A 16,961-nucleotide genomic window follows, 5' to 3' on the forward strand; every position below is an offset into this window, starting at 1 on the left:
GGCACCAAAAGGATATTAGACTTATCAGGGGATCACTTTGTAAATTATATAAATTTCCCGCCTGAAACTAATATACAATTAAAGGTCAACTGTAATTGTGTACCAGACAACCAAGGGGTCCAGGTTGCCTGTCACTATTTTATCCAATTAAGCAGAGACAGGGTTGAATCATATATTCCAATACTGCTGGCAGTATGGGGAGCAGCAGGTCATCCACAAAAATCTGCTCTACCCCCACCATAATCCAGATGCTTATATTGGGTAGAAGGACAAAGATTATGTGCGAAAGTAGGAATTAGAGGTATGGGAAAGTGGGCATAGGATAATCATTACAGGTTACAAGGCATGTGAGCTGGGAGGAGGGGTCACAGAAGGCAGGTGCCTCCGGGTGCCCCAGGATCAGATTACAGGTAATGGGGGCTGGGGTTGTAAAGAGCATGTGTCTCCTGGATTAAATTGTTTCGCCCACGAAGTTGTAAATCTTTCCATAATGACAGGCAGTTCTTGGGAAAGGAGGATGGGCTGCATTCCAATGTTAGCTCCATGTCCCAAGGAGTACAACTCCCAGAGAAGTTAGAATGTGCTTTCTCTAATCAGAACAGAACCATCATGGTTAACAGAGCATGACTGATATTTCTTATAATTAGAATTAGTTTCCAGTATTCTATTTCTGTTCCTAACAATTGGAAAAAAGTAAAATAATAGAAAGAATAAAAATAATTGTTTATATAAACTTATTAACCCTGTCTGATATATATAATAGGCCTGGTGCATGAAATTTGTGCATGGGGGGGAGGGGTTCCCTCATCCCAGCCTGCACCCTCTCCAATCGGGGACCTCTTGGGGGATGTCCGATCCTGTGGGATCGGGACTTAAACTGGCAGTCGGACATCCCTCTTGCAATCTGGGACCACTGGCTCCTAACCGCTCACCTGCCTGCCTGCCTGATCGCCCCAAACCATTCTGCCTGCCTGCTTGATTGCCCCTAACCTCTCTGCCTGCCTGCCTGATTGCCCCTAACTTCTCTGCCTGCCTGCCTGATCAACCCTAACTGCTCCCCTGCTGGCCTGATTTTCCTAACTGCTCTCCCCTGCCAGCCTGATGGCCCCTAACTGCCCTCTCCTGCTGGCTTGGTCACCCCTCACTGCCCGCCCTGCCGGCCTGGTCATCCACAGGCCCTTCCCGCCGCCACACCCCAGCAGCCCGGGGCCCACAGCCCCGGTCATCGTCCGGTCATTTTGGTCGTGGCAGACCCTAGCTCTTTATATATTAGGGTATGAAATATTTTTTCAGATTTGCTTTTTTCCTTTTAGATTTCTGTTTATTTTGCTTTTTTGTTTTGGTTTTTAGTTTTTCTTCAATTTTTTTCACATTACTCACATACATATTGGTGTCTGTCCATATATTGTTTTAATTCTCTGAATTGTCCATTCCTGGTTTTAATTACTATAATTATATACCTAGTAAGGCAAGCTCTCCTCATACTTTCTTTTTTGGAATGTTTCTATTTATTTTTGCATATTTATTCTTATTGGTGAAATTTAGAATCATTTTATCAAATCCCAAATGTCAGGATTGTGTTAAATTTATGGATACATTTGGGGAGAACTAACATGTCTATAATATTAAATATGAGCCAAGTCTGTTATGTTCTCAGTTGAGTTATATAATTTTCTGCAAATATATCCATGTTTTGTGTTATTTTTTTAAATATATTTTATTGATTTTTTACAGAGAGGAAGGGAGAGGGATAGAGAGTTAGAAACATCGATGAGAGAGAAACATTGATCAGCTGCCTCCTACACACCTCCTACTGGTGATGTGCCTGCAACCCAGGTACATGCCATTGACTGGAATTGAACCTGGGACCTTTCAGTCCGCAGGCCAACGGTCTATCCACTGAGCCAAACTGGTTAGGGCAATGTTTTGTGTTATTAATGCCAATAGAAATTTTTAGTTTTTCTTAACAGTATGACATTAATTCAACATGTTCGTTGAATTAATAAGTGAATAATAGAATAAACTTTAAAATCCAAGAAAACTTTTATTTAACTACAGACTAAAGGAGAAATGTGTCCTACTACCTAAAAGATTTTGGTTTGCCGAAACTGGTTTGGCTCAGTGGATAGAGCGTCGGCCTGCGGACTGAAAGGTCCCAGGTTCGATTCTGGTCAAGGGCATGTACCTGGGTTGCAGGCACATCCCCAGTAGGAGATGTGCAGGAGGCGGCTGATTGATGTTTCTCTCCCATCGATGTTTCTAACTCTCTATCTCTCTCCCTTCCTCTCTGTAAAAAAATCAATAAAATATATTTTTTTAAAAAGAAGAATAACAAAAACTATTTAAAAAAGATTTTGGTTTAATTATACTGATACACACACACAAACATAGTCGACTTGATTTGCTAGAGATCATTATCTAAAATTGAACCAAGCATTCAGAATCCAAAGTGAGGCTTAGTCTTATCCATGTGTAGCAAACCCTGGGACATTACATATACTTGGGGGAAAGTTTCCACTATTGCTTCACGAATGCCTAGAGTTCTACCATTAATTTCACTGCTTTAGATTAAGGGATTCCTTTTTCTTAAAATGCAAACACCTCTCAGAAAGGTAGTAGAATACTATAAATTAAGCCATTACAGTCTTTTACATGTTAGTATGATTTAATGATCACTTTCTTGAAAACATGTACTGGTAGCTAATTAGGAAGATTTTTTTTAATAAGAGGAAGAGAATCAAAAGAGGAGAACCAGGAGTACCAAGATACTGGATATATGGGGTGTTTAAAGGTAAGAGGGGAAAAAGTCAGGAGAAGGAAGCTAAAATTTATAAATTTCTTTGGGCAGGAAGTGCATCTTGTTCATCTTTAAACATAATGTTTAGCATATCACAGCCACTTGTATAGGTGTGTGTGAAACTCTGCTTGCCTCATAGCTTTGCCTGTGGGTTGTTCTGCCCAGAGCTGCAGTCTCAGGGCTATTCTGGGGTGACCTCTACTCTACTATTCTGGCTCCCTTTCCTCAGAATTACTCAGGGAGGATGGGATGCCAGAACCTCATCATTAACAGATGTCAGTTGACTAGTATAACAAACAATTGCTAACTGCTAACTGCATTAAGGTAAAACAATAAGTTGTCAATTTATACAAATTTAAATGTTTCCTTATAGAATAAGAAGACAGTATTATCTTCAGATGCTTGGCAGGGTCAGTGATTAGCTCTCCGTCTCACTCCTCATGGGTCTAATCATTTCACAATTGATCCCCTGAGGAAGTATTGGGAAACTGGAGATGAGGAATAAACAGTGGATTTTTCCTCACTGTTTAGTTTTTTCCACTGTTAGTATTTATGAATTTATCGCATAATGCAGCAAAATGATGACTCCTGTTAGATCTGGGAAAAAGTGAAAGAAAGCTAATAGAGTTGAAAAGAATTTTCTGCTAGCAGAGTAAAGGGTGTCTGATAAAGAGACAATAAATTATATCATATGATATCATCTGATAGTCAAATTGAGTAGTTTTTTTAAAATTAATAACAGTTTTCTTTCCAGTGATAAAAATATATAAATATTGGGTCAAGATACTGAAGTTTTTTTGAACTCTCAATTATAGACATCAAATGTTGCCATGACTACTACTGTGACATCTACAAAGTTTGGAACTTATTTATCCTAGTTCCCAGTCATTTAATTTGTCAAAGGTTTTTTATTCTCATTTTCAGAAGGCTAATGAATCTGTCACCAGTCCAAGATGATTTTTTCCCCTTTATTCTCCTTTGAATTAATACAAATGGGTAAAGTGATTTGAGGTAACTATTAAAAATAATTTATTTCAAAAATATTACTCTGAAATTAAACCTGTGCTGTTTTTCTTGTTTAATTTGTCAAGATTATAGGCATATTATCCACTTAATTCTGCACTCAAGTCTTTGTGGCTTATTTAGGATATCTGCATCTAATCCAAGTCACGGCATTGGATATCAAGCAATCTAAGGCTCTCTTACATGTTAACGACACAAGTTATAAATAATCACATTCTCAAAGAATCTAGAAATAAAGACTCCTCTTTTAATCCATTTTATGTGCCACTGTGTGTAGTTATAAATATACCAAATATAAATGTGGTATTAACTAGGTGCATGTGTTAAACATAAATCCAGTTTCTATTGTACACAATTAGAAGTTACAGTTAATAATGACTGGTGTTTCTAAGTTCATACTGTTTGTATAAGAATGAGCAAAAGTATCAACACTTGTGACTTTTTCACTTAATTTGTAAAGCTTCCTAAGTTGAGCCCTGGCTGCTGTGGCTCAGTTGGTTTGGGGTTACCCCTGGCACCTAAAAGTCACCAGCTTGATTCCGTGTCAGGGCACATACCTAGACTGCGGGCTCGATCCCTGCTCTCCTGATTGGCGTATGTGCGGAAGGCAGTGTTCAATGATGTTTCTCTCTCTCTCTCCCTCTCCCTTCTTTTCTCTCTGAAAAAAAAAAAAAATCAATAAAAACATACATGCTTTTTAAAAACCTTCTTGATATACACACACAATTGGTGCTTTTTGGAGACAGAAAAAAAAAAAGCATGTCTTTTTAGACTAATAAATTCTCACTTTTAGCAGAGTCTGTGGCCAAGAAATAAAGTTGTTAGAAACAAAGGTGTGAAAAAATCAAGCCTGTCCCCCCCAAACCTTATTCCAAACCCCCCAATACTAATCAGAATCGATTTTAGAGTCCATCTTAGGGAATAAGCAAAAGGCTACATTATCAAGTCATTCTCTCCAAACTGCTTGGCAGACTCACAATAAAGCAAGTTATTTATGTATTCAAAGGAAGAGGCTTGTCCTTGAGTCATCAGTGTGGTTACGGCATGATCGACGTCCAGGAGCTGGATGACCTTGGGCCAAAACCGATCTGAAAAAGGCTGAAAGACAGAGACCAAGGAAAGAGGGAAAGCACGTGGAGACTCCTAAGCGACAAGGAGCTGCGTAAACCAACCAGCTGAATGTCAGAGAATGGCTGGACTTGGCCTGACACGCGTTGCTAGGTCAGTTCCTGGTTCCCATTTGTACAGGCCTGGAGGACCTATTTGGCCACAGATTAGGCAAAAGGTCCTAGACAAAATTAGGAAATTCGCAAGTTTGTTTCACTACTTTGTGTCTGGGGAAAGACATCAAGTGTTCTCAACTGGAATAAAGGAACTGACTCCTTGTACTGGTAATCCTCAAGCACCTGGTGCCCTCACCCCATTAAAATATGCTCTCAGATCCTTTATGCAAACAAATTGCCTAACACAAAATAAGTGCTCAGTATACATTTTCATTTTCCTTTCTTTCCCATGGTCAAATGACTGATGAAAATGTTCTCTTATTTCTTCTAGTGTTTTTATTTTCATATATACCAAATTCTAGAATCAAATGAGCCAAACAAGGAGGAGGAACTTTTTTGATTGTGTACTTCACTTACGTATGTCTTTCAAATGAGTTAAAACTTCATCAGCACTCCATGAGGCTAGGCACTCTACAAAGATGGAGTATATCATTTTCCCAACAGCCCTACGAGGCATTAGTCTATTTGGGCTGCCTCATCATAGACTGGGTGGCTTAAACAACAAACATGTGTTTCTCACAGTTCTGGAGGCTGAAAAGTCCAAGATCAAGGTACCGATAGATGCAATGTCTGGTGAGGGCTGCTCCCCGGCTCACAGGCTGCTGTCATGATGGAAAGAGAAAGAGAGCTCTCTGGGGCATCTTTTATAAGGGCTCTAATCCCACTCATGAGGGCTCTCCTCTTATGACCTAATTATCTCCCAAAAGACCCATCCATCTTCAAATAATATCATGTAGGGTTTAGATTTCAACATATGAATTTGGAGAAGACACATTCAGTCTGTAGAATTTTCAACCAACATTATTTTCATTTGATAGGCAAAGGAAAGTGGGGCTTTTAGAGTTTAAGAACTATCCTAAGATCACACAGCTAGTAAGCAATGGAGCCAGAGCATCTGCTCCTAGGCTGTGCTGTAGTCCGATGCCATGTCCTGGGTGGGCCCTCATTGTGAGTCAAAGGACTACTCCAGCTGATCTCTCTCAACATATTCATTCTCTCAGGGACCTTGAGGCTGATTATGGATCCCCCACATAAGACTGGTGTGGTGGGCAGAATAATGACCCCCCAAAAATGCCCCTGCCCTAATATCTGGAACTTATGAATATGTTCCCTCAGATAGCAAAAGTGACTTTGCAGACATGTTTAATCCATTTCTTGGGTAATCTTGGTGTGCCCAATCTAATCACATGAGACCTTAAAAATGGAAGTGGAAGGCAGATGGGTCTGAGAGATGAGACACAAGAAAAAGGAAGAGAAATGTGAAGTGTGCTGCTGCTGGCTTTGAAGATGAGGAAGGAAATGGAGACCTCAGTTCCACAGACAGAAGGGCCTCAATTCTGCCAACAACCCAAAATGAACAGCAGTAAGAAAAAATATATATATTCACCTGAGCCTTCAGTCCTGCTGAAGTCACCTTGATTTTAGCCCAGTGAGACTTGTGGCAAACATCTGGCAGAGAGTGTCTTAACTGTAAGATAAGTTTGCCTTATCTTAAGCACCAAGCTTGTGGTAATTTGTTGCAGCAGCAAAATATAACTAGTCCGTTCCTTTATTCAAGTTGCTTATTAAATTCCTCTGATGCCTAGTCACAAAGGGAAGTGCACAAAATTGTCTCACTCTGGTCCTTTTCTTACATGGAAAATAAGCAAAAATGCTTGTCATCCTGCAGGCCATGGGGCGAATCTGGACTAACTGGTCTTGAACATATAGAAACAACCTGTAAGAGGCGTATGCTCTATTTGTCTCCTGTACAGATGCCGTTAAAGAAATGAAAGGTTGAAATGAAGGGCATGTTTATACCTGGTGGAAATCTCTAGATTTATGTGCATTAGCAATGGCATATGATATTGAATTTCAGAATAAAAATACTTTGCTAAACAAAAGGATAACCCCAGGTTATTTTATTTTCTATCGTGAGCAGTAATTTTCTAAAATTCAACTTCCTGTTTGATAAATGGAGACATAATAAAATGCTTTGTCCATATTTTCAGTTAAGAATAAGCCAAATAAAACAAAATGTAATTCAATGACGCAGGGTGATTTTCACATTTTCTTTCTTTTAATACTCTTTCTGAAATTATATTCAGCCTTTGCATTTTCCTTCCGTTACCTGTGTTTTCTCTTTTTCACTTTGATGATGTGTTGCTATCAGCCTCCTCTAGCGGGGGGGGGGGGGGGGGGGGGGGGCAAGTGTCAACTGGGCTGTGCCCCCAGGGACTGAGGGTCTCCTGATTGAGAAGGTTGGCTTCCTCATCGGTGCCAAGCTCCAATGATAACCAGGGTCTCCGCCAAATGTGGTGGGGAGAGAAAGGTAATGAGGTGATCTTCTATCTAACATATGTGAGAGTTAGAACAAATGTGCGTTAATGACTTCAACTAGTTGAGAAATTGTCTTAACCTGAAGAAACAGCTTGTGGAGAACTAAAGAGAGCTGATCACAGGTCTCTGGCAGAAATTTCTCCTCTGGCCCATGAAAGGTACTGCAGTAATAGCATTTGCATCATCCCAAGTTGGTTTGACTTCCTTCTCAGGAATTGCCAAAGTCAACCTGCTTCAGGGCAGCCTCCCTCATGGCCTCCACGACAGAGGCCTGGTCCTTCTGGTTCCCAGGTCTAGCAGTGTCTGGCGCATGGGATATACTCCATAAATATGAGTGAGTGAGTAGTCTGACACCTAAGTCAGAGTTCTTATCTTCCGCACATCTTTTCTCAGCTATGATGAGCCTAAGTTTTGTACTGATGGCTGGATGCAGAAAGAGTCCCCACACTCCCTAACCTGACTGCAAGTTCCTAAAGGCAAGAATTATGTAATGTTAGCATCTAACTGTGTTTCTTTTCTTGTTATTTAACAAACACATTTTTTAGCAGGCATTCTTCCAAAAACTTTAACAAGATAGGTAATTCAATCATCATGACAACCCTGTGAAATAGGTACTGTTATCCCTGTTTTACAGAAGGGGAACAGAGGCTCAGAGACCTTAGGTCACTTGCCTAAAGTCACAGAGCTAAATGGTGCAGCTGGGATTTCAGCCACAGGGGCTGGTTCCAAACACAGTGCTCCATATATGTACCTTCCTATGCTGCCAGTGTTAGGGGAAATGATGGAGGAAAGAAAAAAATTTAGGATCTCAGGAGAAAACTGAGAAGAATATTTGTAGATATCCAAATGAATAGTATATTTCCAAATACTTCATGCATAGTTAATACAGTACAAATGTTGACACTGTATGAAATAAAAATTTAGGCTGATTTGAATACCTAATTTAAAAGGATAATGATCCTTTACACCTGAAATAACATTGAATATAAACTGTAATTGAAAAAAAGAAAAAGCCCTGGCCAGTGTGGCTCTGTTGGTTGGAATGTCATCCCATACACTAAAAGACTACAAGTTCAATTCCAGGTCGGGGCACATACCTGGGTTGCGGGTTCAATGCCCAGTTGGAGCATGTAAGGAAGGCAATATTTCTCTCTCTCCCTCTCCCTTCCTCTCTAAGAACATATTATTGGGTGAGGATTAAAATAAAAATAAACAAAAGGATTTTGCTCCTTTGTTTAAAAAATAAATAAAACCTTGTCAAGTTATAAGCACTTTCTTCCACCTACAAAAACATAAATTACATAAGTAAATAAAACCATCAAATTGTGAATCATTTGAAGTAATCAAAATCATGACCCTGACTTCCAGATTGAGTATTTTCTATACTCACTTAGTAGAAAATTAAACTCACAACTGGTTAAAAAGGTCAAAATTCTGCCCTGGCTGGGTGGCTCAGTTGGTTGGAGCGTCGTCCCATAAACCAAAAGGTTTTGGGTTTGATCCCTGGTAGGGGTGTGTAGGAAGGCAACCGATTTATGTTTCTCTCTCATGTGGATGTTTCTCTCTCTCTCCCTTCCTCTCTCTAATTTTTTTAAAAAGTTCGAAGTTCAGTCATTCTGGTAGGCATTTTAATTATTTTCTAGGGTTGCTGTACCAAAGTACCACAGAGTAGGCAGCTTCAATAACAGAAATGTATTGTCTCACAGTTGGGGAGGCCAGAAGTCCAAGATCAAGGTGTCAGCAATGTGGGTTTCATCGGGAGCTGTGAGGGGAGAATCTCTTCCAGGCCTCTCTGCTTGGCTTGTAGGTGTCTGGCTTCTACCTGTGTGCCTTCAGAACATCTTCCCTCTATGTGTGTCCGCCTCTCTGTCCAATTTCCCCTTTTTATAAGGACATTAGTCACACTGAATTAGAGCCCGCCCTAATGGCCTCAGTTTAACTTGATTTCCTATCAAAGGACCCTATCTCCAAATGGTCACCTTCTGAAGTACTGGGGGTTAGGACTCCAACATACCCTTTTTTTGAGGGGGGTGGGGGCATGATTCAATCATAACAGCAGTATAAGTAGGGGTAAGGACCCAGGTCTGAATTCTAGCTCTGACATTTATGAATTCTGAGACCTCAGTTCCTCATTTTCCCCCTTAAATGAGGATAAAACAGATAGTACCTACCTCATGTAGTTGTGGGGATCAAATGAATTAGTACAGTGGGGCCTTGACTTAGGAGTGTCCCGACTAACGAGTTTTTTGAGATACCAGCTGTCTCTCGGCTGATTTTTTGCATTGAGTTGATAGAGTAATTTGAGTTAACGAGCTCGGTCTCGGAACAAATTAAACTCGTAAGTCAAGGCCCCACTGTACATGTAACACTTAAAATACTGAGTAGTACAATATATATTATATATTCATTCATTTAACAAATGAATACCTATTAAGTGCTGGTTATTGTTCTAGGTGTTTGAGATTCCAAAGTAAACAAAATAGGCAACAATTCCTACCTTCATGGAGCTCATAAACTAGTGGGGAAAGAAAAACAGTTTAAAAAGTAGAACATATCAAATGTCAGCCAGTAGAAAAATAACCAAGAGTGTTTGTAACTTGGGATCACAGACGTGTCATTTGAACAGAGACCTGAAGAGTGGGAGGAGACAGTTAAGTGGTGATCTGGAGCTTTTCAGATATGAGGTTTCCCCACCTCAGTACTATGACATTTGATGAATAATTCTTTGTGTGTGTGTGTGTGGGGGGGGGGCTGTCCTGTGTATTGTTTAGCATCCCTGGCCACTACCCAGATGCTAGTAGTGGGTACCATCTACTACCCCAGTTGTGACCATCTGTCTGACATACAAAGATGTCAGACATTGCCACATGTCCTGCGGAGTGCAAAATCACTCTTGGTTGAGAAGCACTGAGCTAGAAATAAAGTGAAAGGGGGAGGGGGGGGAGGGGGAGGGGGCTCAGGCACAGCAGGGGGGCAAGCAGTAGGAGATGGAATGAATCACATCACCTATGACCTTGAGGCCACTCCTTAGGCAGATGGGAAGCCACTGGAGGGTTGAGGCCAAAAAGATAACACAACTTGACCCACATTTTTAAAAGATCCAATTGGCTGCCACATTGAAAACTGACTATGTGAAGAGACAGAAATGGACAGCTCGGGAGGGGGGCTGTCACAATAATCCCATTAATTTTTTCATTTGGTTTAATTTGTTCACTCATGTGGCTGGACGGTGGTGGGAGTGCTGAGAGACTTGAGCTAAGAAGCTCTGGGGAAGAAAAGAGGAAGGAGAGTTAGAAAAAGAAAAAGTTAGGCGTGGGCAAGATGTTTTGCAGAAGTGGAGGCAGTAGGGTGACTCAGTCCGCCTGAAAGAGCAGCGGGGCTGTGCAGAACAGGGAAGGCTGGGGACCAGCTTGTGTGCAGGGCCGGAGGGTGCTAAGCGAAGGGATCGGCGCTCCAGTCTGTAATGCCTGGGGAGCAGTGAGGAAACCTAGGAGTCAGAAAGAACACTTTCAAAGGGAGTCTCCTGAAATAATATGGGTGACGGATAACAGGAGCCGAGGTTTAGGTGGAGCGCTTGAGCAAGACATTCCTAAGGAAGCAAAATAAGGTCCTGCCCCATTACCTTCTTGCCCTTTTGCTTGCAGGCTAGTGCAGTCTATTGTCTCCGCTGAGGGGTCTGGGAAATTCTCCACGATTTCAAACGTCAGGCCAAGGCCGGTCCGCCACGAAAAGGTTTGAGAAGTGCAGTACTTTCTCGGGAAACGTGTCCCCAGAGGAGGGTGTGTTACATTTCTTCCAGGGTCTTTTCAAAAACACTATTATCCGTAGGCGAGAAAAACTCTGGCAACGAAGAAAAAAGCGGGTCTGCAACCAGAGTTGTCCAGGACGGCCCTACGCTTCCCGCTCAGGTTAAAGGGTCTCAGCGGGTCAGCCGGGCAGGTCCATCCGGTCAGCCCCCCGCTCGCAGGCGGGAGCTGCGGGCGCCGGCCTCCGAGCCACGTGCCGTCCCCGCTGGTGCGGGTCGCGGAAGCAGCTCCCGAGGGCATCGGCCCCTCCACCCCCAAAGACTCGGGCTGTTAACCGACGCGGGGCCGGGCCCCGCCAGGAGCGCCACTTGGCACGGAGGCCGCCGCCGCCCAGGGCGTGGCGCAGGCCGCGGAGCCAGCGGGGGGAGGGCGCGGGGGGTGCGCGGCCGGGCGGGGCGAGGAGCGCTGGGGGCCGCGCCGACGCGCCCGCCCCGCCCCCGCGCCCTCCGCTCCGCTCCGCCCGCCGCCCGCGCCGCAGCTAACCGCACAGGAGCAGCCCGGCGGCCGCACGACGGTCCCCGCCATGTCCGCAGCCATGAGACAGAGGTTCGACCGGTTCCTGCACGAGAAGAACTGCATGACCGACCTCCTGGCCAAGCTCGAGGCCAAGACCGGCGTGAACCGCAGCTTCATCGCGCTCGGTGGGTGCGGGGCCGCGCTGCCGGGATGTCGGCGCCGGGCCGGGCCGGGAGCAGCTGTGCGCCAGCTGCTGGGGCAGCGACCGGGGAGGGGGTTCGGGCGGGCGATGTCGGTGAGCGATGGGGGCGAACCCGCCCGCCAGGCCAGGGGCCCGAGATCCCTCCTCCCGGGCGGCCCCGGCTGGGGGGGCGCCGGCTGTGCCCGCGGCCAGGTGGCGGGGCGCCCGGGGCGCGGGCGAAGGGAAGGGCCGCGCTGACGTGTCCGTCCCCGGACGGTGCTCAGCTTCGGCGCGGAGTGGCCGCGGGGCGGGGGGCAGCGGGCACGGGGCGGCGGTGGTCAGTGCCGGCCAGACCCTCCCAGGAGCTCCGCACCCCGAAGGCGTGTCCCGTCGGGAGGGGAGGCGGCTGCGGGTGGGCGCGGGAATCCGGGCCTCGCGGGACCCTCTGCGGGGCGGGGCTCCCCGGGCTGGTGTGCGACCGCGGGGTGGGGTGGGGGGCTGCAGGAGGGAGGGCGGGAGGGAGGGCACGAAGGCGGGGGGGGGGCGGGGGGCTTCCCGTTATCCCCAGACCCGAGGCGAAGCCCCGCGAAGGCGCAGGCCCAGTCGGTCTCCGCTTGGCTTGTTTTTCTCCAGCGCCGTACGCGGCCAAGACTTGCGTTTCGTTGGGTGTGTGTGTGTATGGGGGGGGGGGCGGTTTAGGGGGGGCTGTGGGGCTTGAGTACCTCTCTGCCACTCAACCCACTTCTCTCCTCGCGAATCCAGGTGTCATCGGGCTGTTGGCCTTGTACCTGATGTTCGGCTATGGAGCCTCACTCCTCTGCAACCTGATAGGATTCGGCTACCCAGCCTACGTCTCGTAAGTGACCCCCCTGCAGCCATCCTTCTCCCCTTCGGTCCCCTTCCCCCCTCCAGGGCTGCCCTAGTTACTGGGTCCCCATTTTCCCTGAGAGCAGCCATAGCACCACAGCGTAGTCTGCTCAGGGTTACACATTTCAGAGCCTTAACTTGATGCTTGATCTCTTGACGAGCCGCAATGTTTATTTCATCAGATTATACTGGCGAGATGTGTACCTTGTGATGATGGGTGCACACACGGAAAGTGTTACAACAGAGTCCTCTTGCCTTTGCTGGTGGGAGCTCTCAACCTGTGCTGGTTCCTTCTCCCTGATAATCATTTTAATGTGTGTTTCACCTTATATTCATGTGCATAGACAAAAAGCCCCGTCAGTTAGGACTTCCTTGTTTCTGAATTAATGTTAATTCAGATACTGGGAGAATTTTCTCCTGATTTTAAAAAGGCTTGCCAAAAGAACCACATGGTTTTACTCATATGTGGGATGTGAAATAGCACAAACACACTCACAGACATGGACAACAGCATGGTGGCTACCACAGGGGAAGGGGCGAGGAGGAAGATGAAGATAAAGGGGGGTCAGATATATGATGAGGGGAGGAGACTAGACTTTGGGTGGTGAGCACAGAATGTAGTATACAGATAATATACCCTAGAATTGTACACCTGGAACTTACAATATAATGTTATGAAACAGTGTTACCCCAATATATTTAATTTAAAATAATAAAAAATAAATAAAAGGGCTTGCCACTTATTTCGGGCAACTGGGAAACACCCTAATACTGGTATAAAAACAAACCTTAAAAAAAAAAAAAAAAAAACCAAAAACAAACCTTATGAAATGTATCCTGAATATAGCGCCTTGGTTATATAAATAATTTATGCAATTAAACTAACTTACAAATGAATCTTATCAGATGAAGAGCTGAATTTATTATTTGTTGAGGTTGTTTCTACTTTACAGTGTTTATTTTGAAATATTGTACAATTTCATTCCTCTATGCATTCCACTAGTAACTCTTCCTCACAAAAATGAATTTTGTTTTACTCTGCAGCTCTTCCCATGAAAGCTGGTGGGTTTTACTTTCATTGAGTTGGTTTTTACAACTTTCCTCAACTACAGGGACAAAAATAAAGGAAGCTAGGAGGCTAAGGCACAGATAACACATTATTACACCTTTGTGTCTATCATTGGAAGGGAGGAAACATGTCTTAGAAGTTTTGATTTGAACAATTAAATTGAAATTACGTAAGTAATAGTTACTATGTTAATCTGGCAGATGTAGTGGCGCTCCAGAAAGTCTAGCTACATATAGGACGCTGCTTGCTTATGCATTTGGAGATCGCCAGTCTTCGGCTTGAGAAGAGCTTTACCCTCTCCAGCATTACCCGCTACAGCACCACCTGGGTTTTATGGGAATACCAAAATATTCTGAAGGCAAAGCAGAAAAAACTAGTTTGGCTTTCAGATCAATGAAAGAGGTACAAGAATAGCAATTTTCCATTAACAGTATCTGCTGGCATATGGTGTATATAGCAAGTTTGTAGACAACCCTGATTCAGAATGGCTTGCATATCACTGTGCCTACGATAACAGTCAAAATCATCCAGTTGTACACTCTTCACTTTTTTTCCATTTGTGTAGTCTACTTGCAGGAGCTTTTTTAAAAAGAAAGCTTTTAAAGCATTTTTCAGGTTTGTGCTCTAGATTTTATCACATTTAGAACAAATCGGGTGTGGCCGCTTAGTACTGCCTCACTGTTTGAATTATATTGAGTTAGCAAAGCATCTGGATTTTCATAAATACAGAATAGCATGGGAAAAAATCCAACCCTTCCCCCCACATCAGTGCCATTTGGTACATAATGTTGTGCGAAACGTAACCTCTCTGTTGTCTGATGAGATCATTGCTGGGGCTTTAGAAAGATAAAAGTCTCCGGTAGGTGGGACAGATAAGTAGATCTGTGGGTGTGTGGACGGGGGTGTGACTGAAGGCACGGACAGAATGTGAATGTGCTGCTTCTCTTTGACCTGGACAGGATTAATTCTAACCAGGGCCATTTTTTAAAGTAGTTTTTGTGTTTTGCTAAGAATTCTGTGAAATGGTAGAGACAGTCATATTTCTGAGTAGATCAGGTAAGTGGGTTTTATATATTTTAGAATCATTCACCAAGTATATACATTTTGTTTTCTTTTCTACTTCAATATTCTGAGGCAAAATGACATTTGCCGTATATCTTTTTTTTTTAAATATATTTTATTGATTTTTCACAGAGAGGAAGAGAGAGGGATAGAGAGCCAGAAACATCAATGAGAGAGAAACATCGATCAGCTGCCTCCTGCACACCTCCTACTGGGGATGTGCCTGCAACCAAGGTACATGCCCTTGGCCAAAATCGAACCCGGGACCCTTCAGTCCACAGGCCAATGCTCTATCCACTGAGCCAAACCGGTCAGGGCTGCCGTATATCTTAATAAGAGTTGGAAAGGTATTAAAAATCAAATAAAGGAAATTTAATGGTGTAAACAAAAATTCAGGAAATAATGAATATTTCTGGATTAGTGTTTATTCGTAGGATGCTTCCTTTTGGAAGACCCAACTCTTTTGCCATCAAGATAAATACAAGATTCTGTGACTGTGCGGGAATTGAGTAAAGGCTGGCCTCTGGGTACTTGGGCTTTTCCCTAAAACAGTGGTTCTCAGCCCTGACTGCCCATTGGAATTACCTGAGGAGCCTTAAAAAATACTGATGCCTGGTTTCCACTGCAGAGATTCTGATGTAATTGGCCTCAGTTTGGGGATTTTTAAAAATCCTCAATCCTTTATAATTTTTAGGATTCTAATGTGCAGTCAGTGTTGAGAATCCCTGTTGAAAAGTGGCAGCGGTATCCTGTGCTTGTTACTTTTGAAGATGGGGCGAATGGGGCAAGGGTGGAGGGAATGGCCTGCTGGCCTTGGAATAGCCCAGAAGTCCACCTGGCCTCTGCTTTGTAAGGGAGGTTCAAGGAGACCTGGAACTACGTGCACAGAATAAAACATATAGCCCCCCCCCCCCCCGCCCCTTCAGTCAGTAAGCATTCAGGCAACCCGTGTTCCATTTGTCTACTCAAGTCTGTTCATTACTTAGCCCATGTGATTGTATCATTGCCAGAAAGAAAGCCCTTGAACGTGGTGGTATTAATAGCATCTAAATCAGTGTTAACTTCATGTGTGGTCTGTGATCACTTTCACTTTAACTGTTCTCCTTGCCTCTTGTCATTTCCCCTGTGCTCCCTAGCCAGATTTATAGTTAAAAATACAAGTTCATCTATTTAGCAAAAATCAAATGCCAGCCACGAGCCAGACACTGGAAGCACGTTAGATAGGCCAGGCACTAAGGTGGATAAGCTCTCCACCTTCTGTGAACGAACAGATTACCAGGAAAAAGTAATGTAGTGAGAGAGTGATTTTCTTTCCCCAAAGAAAATCAGCAGGGAGCCGTGGCAGAGAATAACAGGAAGGACTCCAGTATTTGTCTGAGATCCTATTTGAGTTAAGACCTGAGGAATGAGAAGGGGCTAGCCAAGCGCAGAGCCAGGCAGAGGCAGCAGCCTGTGCCAGGCCCCTGAGCAGCGGGCGCTCAGTAAGCTCTGTGAGAGGAAAGGGCAGTGAGGGAGGACTGGAGAGGTGCAGGTGCTACCGGCCCGGCCAGCGGCTGGTACAGGAACTGTGGGTTTTATTCCAAGTTGTAGGGAGTTTGCATGTTTTTTGGCAGCCTTGAGTGGGTTTTAAATAGGGTGTGAGATGACTGCTGTGACCTCTAGAAGGAGTTGATGATCCTGCCAAACTATGTCTAGCCCTTCTTTTGTCACCTTTCAGCATTTGCTCCTGCTGTTTCCTCTCATTGGACCATCATGAAGTGTCCACAGGTTGTGCATAATGGTCAGCACTGGGCCTCGTGACTGTAGGGTGCAGAAATGACATTTGGAAAAGCTCATTTGGCTTCCTAGCTTTTCTTATGACTCACTGCCTTGGGAAATCTGTGGGTGGGCTCAGGTGCACCTGGCTCCCAGTCAGGGCGTGGCATGTTGGAGCAGGCACACAGCAGAAGGCTGGCCAGTGCTCCTGGAGGACAACCAGTGCCTTACCAGGTGCTCCCTTCCTCCAGGTGACCTTCGCTTTCTGTGGACATAATTTCAGTCTGTAATCTTCTATGTTTCCAGACTCTTTGGCCACCAGAGTTTCATGAATAGGCAACAT

The 16,961-nt window shown here is 44.4% G+C and overlaps 2 protein-coding genes across 6 annotated transcripts in view; one reads left to right on the plus strand and one right to left on the minus strand.

Moving 5' to 3' along the window:
* DCP2 (decapping mRNA 2) overlaps positions 1-11,567 on the minus strand; it is an 83,124-nt gene extending 71,557 nt beyond the window's left edge. For all 4 annotated transcript variants that reach the window (XM_059693900.1, XM_059693895.1, XM_059693898.1 and 1 more), the window contains exon 1: positions 11,045-11,567. The gene's annotated coding sequence lies outside the window, so the exon portion shown is untranslated. The remainder of the gene's footprint in view (positions 1-11,044) is intronic.
* Positions 11,568-11,672: 105 nt separating this feature from the next.
* REEP5 (receptor accessory protein 5) overlaps positions 11,673-16,961 on the plus strand; it is a 40,692-nt gene continuing 35,403 nt past the window's right edge. For both annotated transcript variants that reach the window (XR_009452603.1, XM_059693902.1), the window contains exons 1-2: positions 11,673-11,869; positions 12,628-12,721. Coding sequence is in view for 1 of the 2 variants with exons in the window: in XM_059693902.1 (XP_059549885.1) it covers positions 11,752-11,869; positions 12,628-12,721 (212 nt within the window). In the remaining variant the exon portion in view is untranslated. The remainder of the gene's footprint in view (positions 11,870-12,627; positions 12,722-16,961) is intronic.

Source organism: Myotis daubentonii, chromosome 4 (genome assembly GCF_963259705.1).
Source record: "Myotis daubentonii chromosome 4, mMyoDau2.1, whole genome shotgun sequence".
In the NCBI taxonomy this organism is placed as follows: domain Eukaryota; kingdom Metazoa; phylum Chordata; class Mammalia; order Chiroptera; family Vespertilionidae; genus Myotis; species Myotis daubentonii.